Source organism: Microcebus murinus, chromosome 11 (assembly GCF_040939455.1).
Source record: "Microcebus murinus isolate Inina chromosome 11, M.murinus_Inina_mat1.0, whole genome shotgun sequence".
Lineage (NCBI taxonomy): Eukaryota > Metazoa > Chordata > Mammalia > Primates > Cheirogaleidae > Microcebus > Microcebus murinus.
Genome location: NC_134114.1, coordinates 90,192,785 through 90,201,789, shown reverse-complemented (window position 1 = coordinate 90,201,789; position 9,005 = coordinate 90,192,785). Strand labels below are relative to the sequence as shown.

The 9,005-nt window shown below is 42.1% G+C and overlaps 1 protein-coding gene and 1 pseudogene across 1 annotated transcript in view; one reads left to right on the top strand and one right to left on the bottom strand.

Moving 5' to 3' along the window:
- Positions 1-842: 842 nt before the first annotated feature.
- LOC105872247 (pyruvate dehydrogenase protein X component, mitochondrial-like) lies at positions 843-2,713 on the bottom strand (annotated as a pseudogene).
- A 3,111-nt stretch (positions 2,714-5,824) lies between these two features.
- The window catches only part of DTWD2 (DTW motif tRNA-uridine aminocarboxypropyltransferase 2), a 92,213-nt gene continuing 89,032 nt past the window's right edge, over positions 5,825-9,005 (top strand). The window contains exon 1 of the mRNA XM_012766106.3: positions 5,825-6,157. Coding sequence (XP_012621560.2) covers positions 5,937-6,157 — 221 coding nt within the window. The 5' untranslated portion in view covers positions 5,825-5,936. The remainder of the gene's footprint in view (positions 6,158-9,005) is intronic.

Here is a 9,005-nt window from a genome sequence, read left to right as displayed (position 1 = left end):
ATTATGCATTCACAGAATCATTTGAAACTAGAATATATTGGAGGCAATTCCTTGACCAATTTTTCATGATACTGGCTTAAGGTCTTCTATTATGTTTCTTGTGTCAAATTTTTCTTTGTATTATCTCACATTTTATTGCACAATACAAAATTGATTAAAATGCATTAAGAAACAACATTTTGTACTTACATTAAAACTAACTTAAAATGGCAGAATATAACACAGTTTATTTAAATATATTCCAACTCAGGATGAAGGTAAGCAGTTTATTTCAAAAGGTTTACATATTTCAGCTATAGTTTTTCATTAAACTACACAACTTTTTTGAAACATCTCTCTCTTCATTCTTGCTTCTGTTATTCTATTCTTCCATTCTTTAGAAGTTCACAGTGTTACAGAAGTGAAATATAAGACTGATAGAAACCACTCTAAAACATATGGCTTTATATACATAAAAAATTCAATAATGTTGCCACAACCCCTAATATAATGTGATCCTTATTTACTCTTATCCAGAACTGTACATATTAAATTGTTCAAGTATATCTAGAGCAGTGCTCATAAAAGTGAGGTCTCACTGCTAAGTTAATGGGCATCTCTCTGAAGACCACTTACTTCAACTCCATTAAGGTAGAGTTCTAACAATTTTTTCATTTTACAATGTATCATACATTCTTAAATATCCTAAAATGCTCAAATGAGCCAAATATATAATTTGATTTACATCTAGTTTTTAATACCCCTTTTGCACAGCACCAGAGGTTAAAAATAAAATAAAATCTGAATAACCAAATGTTCTCTCTCTCTTTTTTTTATTAGTTTATCGTCATTTATTTCTACAACATTAAACCCAAGTTGAAAATGAAAACAACTTGGGTCAGATGCTTTCACCTTAAATAAATACACATTTCATCCACTTCAAACTTAAATGCCTGGTTGTTTTTCTATAATGTTACGTTTCTTGGTAACAGCTACTGAATTAACTAAGCCAAAGACCAACTTCTCATCTTTGAGGACTAGGCAAGTAGGATAGGATTCTCTAGGTTTGCTTTAAAACTTTCAAGAAACCTGGTTGCCAGTTCATCATCGACCACTCGACTGTCACTGGACATTGTGACTGTTACAAGCTGGCGCTGCTGCAGTGTGGCGTTCCCCTCCTCATCCTCAGTGAGCTTCAGCACAGGTCGAAATCTCCCAACAGCCAAGATGCAGGCCTGAGGTGGATTGATCACTGCGGTACATTCATCGATGCCGAACATCCCCAAGTTGGAAATACTAAAAGATCCTCCTTGGTATTCTTCAGGTAACAATTTTCCATCTCTTGCATTCTTTGACAGTGCCTTAACAGAGTCAGCGATTTCCTGTACACCCTTAGCAGCAGCATCTTTTATGACTGGTGTAATTAAACCTTTATCTGTTGCCACAGCCACTGAAATGTCAATAAAGGGCAGTTGCTTTGGGCCCTCTCCATCCCAGCTTACATTAACATCTGGCATTTGTCTACGGGTAACAGCTGCTGCCTTGATGATGAAATCGTTTACTGATACTTTAATGTCATCTTTGACCAGATCTTGCCTCGCTTTTCAAACAGCTCCAATGTCACAGTCAGCAGTAGCATATGCATGAGGTACAGTACTTTTAGACTCAGTTACCTCTTGGCAATAACTCTTCAAATATTGCTAGCAGGGATTTCAGTGAATGTGCCCACTGCATTAGGTTGTGATAAATGACGATAAACTAATAAATGACGATAACAAATAAATGACTATAAATAAAAAAAAGAGAATATTTGGTTAGTCAGAGTTTATTTTATTTTTAACCTCTGGTGCTGTGCAAAAGGGGTATTAAAAACCAGTTGATACTGGGAACATCGGCTGAGGATAGGATGGTCCAGCTGCGGCCGGTGGAGGTGAAGGTGCTGTCGGGGTAGCTACAGGGGCTGGAGTGGGTCTGGACTCAGTAATCTCGCCCATCTGTTTCAGCTGGACCAGTTTGAGAGCATCCTCTTTAGTGAATATCCCCCGAGGGCCAGTAGCTGTGCACCGGCTGGCATCCAGTGCATGTTTTTCCAGAATATTGTGGGCAGCTGGATTTAAACGGAACTGCAGTGTCCCGGGGTGTGCGTTCCTTCTTGACAGGTATAGAGATCTGTGGTTCTGGTGAGGGGCGAGGCACTGATGGTTTTGAAGCAGGTGATGGAGGACCTACATCTTTGGGAATTTCAACATGTGTTTCCAATCTGCTCCTTCTTCAACCATCAAGCCAATTAGTGAACCTAGTCATATATTTTTAGTTCCTTCTGCAACCACTATTTTGGCCAAGATGCCATCATCATTTGCATGTAAGGTAGCCACAGCTTTGTCAGTCTCAATTTCACATAACGCATCACCAGCACTCGCAGCTTCACCTTCCTTTTTCAGCCATTTCACAATGTTCCCTTCTTCCATTATAGGAAACAGTGATGGCATTAGTATCTTAATGGGATCAACTTGAAACCATTGCGTGCTGTGAAACCATCTCCAACTAGCTGCGCGGCCGGAGGACCAACCAGCAGCCCCCTAGCCAGCTCTACTCTTCGGTGGACAGAGAAGCCGAGGAGGTAGCATAGCAGCCGCGGTGCACAGCCCAGCCTCCAGGAGGCTGACATTTCCCCAGCCTTCTCTCGGGCTGCCCGCCTCGTGTCAAATTTTGAAATTAAAATTTCTAGAAAATCACCAGGAGAGCCAGTACTCTTGATAAACTGAGTTAATGTAAAATACAGGATTTGAAAGCAGCCCAGTGCCATCTATGCTGGTCTTCTTTGTACCCAATATTGCTGACTTCTAGAAGTATTTATATTTACTCAGTGCTTTGTGTAAGGAGACACACAAGTACTTTGGCATTGGACATCTTTGTCAATGATTCCAATTTATAAATTCTTGAAGTTACTGTGTGACCATGACCAAATTACTTAATCTCTCTGACTTAGTTTCTCTTTTTGTAGAGATAATCATAATATTTCCTTATGGATTAATGCTAAGATTATATGAGACAGTACATGTAAAGAGCTTAGTATAGTACCTGAGTAATGGAGAGTTTTCAATAAATGTGCTTCTTCCTAAGACTAATTACACTACTAATGAACTATTAAATTATTTTTCTAGACTAATTAAACTATTATATCTGCCAAAATCTTTGTAATTATTTAGACATTCTAGTTTTAATCATTCTGTATCTCATTTTTCCTATTCAATTTTTATATTTACTTATTGACTCATCTCAACATCTAATAGAATTTGGAACTATTAAAAGGGAAGAAAGCAAAGGGAAGAATGATTGTGGTAATAAATTAGTGCTATGGTGAAAATGTCCCCCAAATTGGATTGCGGTACATTAAAAACCAACAATATAATCTAACAAAAACAAAGAGAAATGAATTTTAAAAAACTGAGGAGAGAAATTTGCTATATTCTTTTCATATGAAGAAAACAGTATTTTAGATAAACTGCAATGGCTCTCAACTTTGTTGCTTGTCTGAATTACCTAAGTAGTGACACATTCTGTTTCATTAGATTTGAGGTAGAACCTAGGACATTATGAATGCTCTACAGAGGATTCCAAATACCCTAAAGACCGAGAACAACTTGTGGAGTGGAAAACTCAGTAGGTTTGAGGTCAGTAGGTTTGAATATGCTACAGAGTGGCTGAATGGATAAAAAAACAAGAGCCAAATTTATGTTGTTTGCAAGAAACCCACTTCACCTATAAAGATACTCATAGACTGAAAATAAAGAGGTGGAAAAAGATAATTCATGTGAATGGAAACCAAAAAAGAGCAGGTGTAGCTATACTTCTATCATATAAAATAGATTTCAACACACAACCTGTAAAAAGAGACAAAGAAAGTCATTATATAGTGATAAAGGGGTCAATTCAACAAGAGGATATAACAACTCTAAATATATATGTACCCAACACTGGAGTACTCATATATATAAAGCAAATACTATCAGAGCTAAAGAGAGAAATAGACCCCATACAATGATCATTGGAGACCTCAACACTTCACTTTCAGCATTGAACTGATCAGACAGAAAATGAAAAAAGAAACACTGGACTTAATATACCCTATAGTAGACCACAGTTTCTGGGTTTGGTTTATCCCCCAATTCCAGATGGCCTAAGTGCCAGTTCTTTCTTCCACCATATATCTATCACCAGTTGGGTGTTTCAGTCTTTTTCTATCCTTCACTTAGGGTACTCCAAAAGAAAAGGGGGATACTGTTTCCAGGGGAAAAGAATGCAGGATAGTTGAAAATAATAGCTTTGTATTCTTATTCTATACACAAACTTGATTTTAAGATGACTGAAAAATCTAATAGTGAAACACTTTAAGAAATACAATATTGTGAAGGTTTTTTATTAAGAAAAAAAAAAGAAATACAATATTGCTTTATTACTCTGTTAGTGGTGTGTCTTTGTTTCACATTTAATCCTTTATAACTATGGAGTCAAGATAATTGTGATAGGCTGGTCCGATGGTAGTGGGTTATCAGAACTTATTACCATTAGTGTCACTAAAGTTGGTATTCACCCCCCCCCACTGCTAAATTTGACTGGCTTTAAAAAAATTTTTTTAAAAAAAAGATAATTGTGATTGCAAAATTTCACTCATAAGACCAAAGAAAACCAAGTTTAATTCTCTGTTTAAATGTTGTATATTGGCAGAAGTAACAGAAAGCATGAATAAAGACAAGAAATCAGCACTCATTTTGAGCAAATAGCATTTCTGACTTTCTTCTAACATAGACTTCATTTTGGCATTTAAAAAACCCTGATTATCTGGGAAGCTTGATAAAGCAAAAACTAAACAAAACAACACAACCCCGAGCTACCAGGTTACTCTGCTGTTAATTCAGTAGTTACAAACACTTGGGCAACGTAGTTACCTTTCTAGGGCTTCTTTTCTCAAACATAAAATCTATTTGTACCTCAGCCCAGCTCTCCTATTGCCTCCTGATCCTAGGGGTTGTGGACAATTTAAAAACCTCATTTAACAAATAGTTGGTGTCTAATGTAAACTAGTACTGCTGTTGCTGCCGAGAAGAAATACCAAAGAAGTACAAGACACAGGACACAGGTTTCTGCCCTTCTCCAGCAAGAAATTCACATAATGAAATGGATCAGACATGACTCTAGGTTTCAGTGGACACGACCTCTCCTTCGTTAGCCTTTAACCATCACGTACATCAACTGTTGCAACTGCTATGCATGCACTCACCGTGGGTATCCTGCAAATTATTAAATTGGCATTCTAAGACGGAAAATGCAGAACCTTTGAGACAGAGTCCTGCTCTGTTACCCAGACTGGGTAGTCTCGAGTACCCAGCTACTCGGGACTACAGGCATGCGCCACCATGCCCGGCTAATATTTTTCTCTCTATATTTTAGTTGGCCAATTAATTTCTTTCTATCTACAGTAGAGATGGGGGCTCGCTTCTTGCTCGGGCTGATCTCGAACTCCTGACCTCGAGCAATCCGCCCGCCTCGGCCTCCCAGAGTGCTGGGATTACAGGCGTGAGCCACCGCGCCCGGTCCTATTTTCATTTTTAAAGGGTTAAACTAAGAGAGTTAAATTCTGGCTTGTTACTGGGATGCTTTCAGAGAGGCTTCCTTTACTTCTCCCAGCGACGCCACCTAATCTCACCTGCACTCCAGCACTCTCCACACTTTCCTTCCTGGTTCTAGGTGAAATGTCCCAGTGGGCAGGGACCAATGGGCTCCTTGCTTTCCCGCAGCGGGGCGGGACCTCGAGCCTGCGCTTCCGAGCCCCGCCCCGCGTACGTGGCGTGCGTGCGTGTGCGTGTCGCTGTGCGACACGGCCCGGTTTCCCCAGCGCGTGGCGCCCCCCGGCGGTAGCGAGGCTCCAATGCGACGGCCTGACCCGGGCGCCTGCCATGGAGCCGCAGAAAGAGGCGCGAACGCTCTGCGGGCCCGCGGTGCGGCCGCCTGCGGCCTCGCGGTCTCAGACGCCGAACGAGGAGGAGCAGCGGGAGGGCGGCGCAGCGCCGGCGGCGGCGGCTGCCTTGGACGCAGAGGCGGACGGCGCTTGTGCGGACGGGCTGTGGGAGCTGCCAGTGGAGCCGGCCGAGCGGAGGCCCGAGTGCAGCCGCTGCAGGTGAGCGCGGGGCCGGGGCGGGGCGTGCGGCCGGCGGCGGCCTTCGGAGCGGCTGCGGCGCCCCCTGCCGGGGAGTCGGCGGCTCGGGCCGCTCCGCGCCGGGGCGGCGGGGTGGGCGGGCCTGGGGTCTCTCTGAGAAGCCTGACAGGGCTGCTTGGAAGCCGTTTGTGCCGGTCAGGGGGGTGTAGCCTTACCCTCCGCGAGGCGTCGAGCGTGTCCCGGGATGCGCGGACATGAGTTCTGTTTCCAAGAAACTAAAGAGTCTGACAGGGAAGTAAGGCCTAATGACAGTAATGCTAGTAGTAGTTATTACACTTTCGTGCCTCAGTGACACGGCGATCTCACCATTAAAAAATACATAAAATGAATTGGAGGAGAGACACAAGCAATGCAGCTATTACACTACTTCTGAATAGATTTGTTGGTCGAGCGCCTGCTGTATGCAAAGCACTGTGCGAGGTCCGGGCAATGCAGCGACGGATAAAGCAGACATGGTCCTTGCGCTACCTAATCGGGCACTTACAGTCTCATGAGACAATTTATACAACAAGCAAAACGACTGACTGCTTAAGTACTTTTTAGGATTATCTCGGTGTGCTCGTGTACTTCAGGCTTGTGAGCTTTGCTTGTCCTGTTAATTTGATCTCAGGCTATGCAGATAACGCCGCACTCTCTAACTCCTGAGCGTACAGGGTCATTTTTCCTGGTTACTAGAGGTCTCCATCTATTATCTGTCTCTCTGTCGCCCTTCACAGTTTAATTACGGGGTAGTGCCTCCACCTCTTCATCTCAGAATCACTGTGCAGTTTGCTGTCAGATCCTACGCTGCTCTGAAATGGCCCTCACTAAAGTTACCAGTAACCTCCAGCGACAGGAAATCTAGTGGATCCTTTTCTGTTCACTTTTTACTAGATCTCTTGGCAGCATTCTATAGCTGAATATTCTCAAAGCACACTCTTTCTTTAGTTTCCTTTTGATTTATCTGACTTCTCTATCCTAATGTCCACCTGTTCAACCCAAACTCTAAATGTGAACTTTTTTTCCTTTTTTTTGAGACAAGAGTCTGGCTCTGTCACCTTTGTTGGAGTGCCGTGGTGTCAGCCTAGCTCACAACAACCTCAAACTCCTGGGCTCAAGCAATCCTTCTGCCTCAGCCTCCCGGAGTAGCTGGAACTACAGATGTGCAACAAGATGCCCGGCTAATTCTTCTATTATTTGTAGAGACAAAGGTCTCACTTTTGCTTAGACTGGTCTCAAACTCCTGAGCTCAAGCGATCCTCTTGCCTCAGCCTCCCAGAGTGCTAGGATTACAGGCCTGAGCCACTGTTCCTGACCAAAATGTGAACTTCTTCAGGTCTTGATTCTAGGTTCTCTTCTCTTCTAACTCTAAACACTTCCCACTGGTGATCTTAGCAATTTTCATGCTAATCTGTACCCTAGTTTCTTATCCCAGCCCTTTCTCCTGAGCACCAGACCTATGCATTCATTTATCTAGTGTTTTTTAAGTGCTTTGCTAATTACTGGCCATACTCCTGTATGTGAAGTATTTATTGTGTTTTTGGATACAGATAAGAGACTAGCAACCAAACATCCAAATACATAATTACAGGCAGAGAAAAAGCAGTGAAGGAAAGGAATGGAATGCTTGTTAGAAAATAGCTAGGTGGTGTCAGGAAAGATCTCTGCGATTTGAAAGATGAGAGAATCCAGCCAGGAGAAAAGCATTCCAGGAAGGGGAACGGAAGCACAGACTGTAGTTGAATGTCCTTATCAATTGAGTACTTGAAGTATCTTATCTTGGACATTTGACCTTTTCCCATGGCTGGATTATAAGACATCAGAGGATGGGATCTTGAATGTAAGGATGTTTGTATATATTCTTATATGTATTTACATATTTTTTTTCTTTTGTGTATTTACATATTCTGGAGGTACTATGTATAGTTAACACTTTTTTTTTTTTGAGACAAAGTCTCGCTTTGTTGCCCAGGCTACAGTTAGTGTCCTGGTGGCGTCAGCCTAGCTCACAGCAGCCTCAAACTCCTGGGCTCAAGCAATCCTACTGCCTCAGCCTCTCGAGTAGCTGAGACTATAGACATGTGCCACCATGCCTGGCTAATTTTTTCTATGTATATTAGTTGGCCAATTAATTTCTTTCTATTTATATTAGAGACAGGGTCTTGCTCTTGCTCAGGCTGGTTTTGAACTCCTGACCTCGAGCAATCCGTCCGCCTCGGACTCCCAGAGTGCTAGGATTACAGGCGTGAGCCGCTGCACCTGGCCTATAGTTAACACTTATTAAACTTTTGAGGAGGGTGAAAAATTTGTGACCAGAAGGAACTGTGGATTTGAACAAAGGGGTGTATGAAGACAATTCATTAAGTTGTCTAAAGCGGTTAGGGGATAACGTTTAGAGATATTTGGAGGGGTCTCAACAGGTTGCTAAAAGAACAGTGTTCCATGTATAAGTCCAAAGCTAAGTTATTGTGCTAGCTTTATCATGTAGTTTTTAGTTTATTCAGAACTGTTAATTATAAATTCCATATATATATAGTTCAAAAATCAATGTCCTATGTTTAGAAGAGACTTATAAGTTTTTTGATCTAGGTTTTATTTGAGCCAGGGTCTTGCTCTGTCACCCAGGCTGGGTGGAGTGCAGTGGAGGGATCTTAGCTCACTGCAGCCTTGAACTAGTTTGAGCTAGGCTGACACCACAGCATTCTAGCCAGGGCAACAGAGTGAGACTCTGTCTCAAAAAAAAAAAAAAAAGGAAGACTTGAAAAGATACGAGTTGGCTAGGCAAATCTGGGAAGGGGCAGGCAAGTGAAGATAAAGAAGAAAATAATAT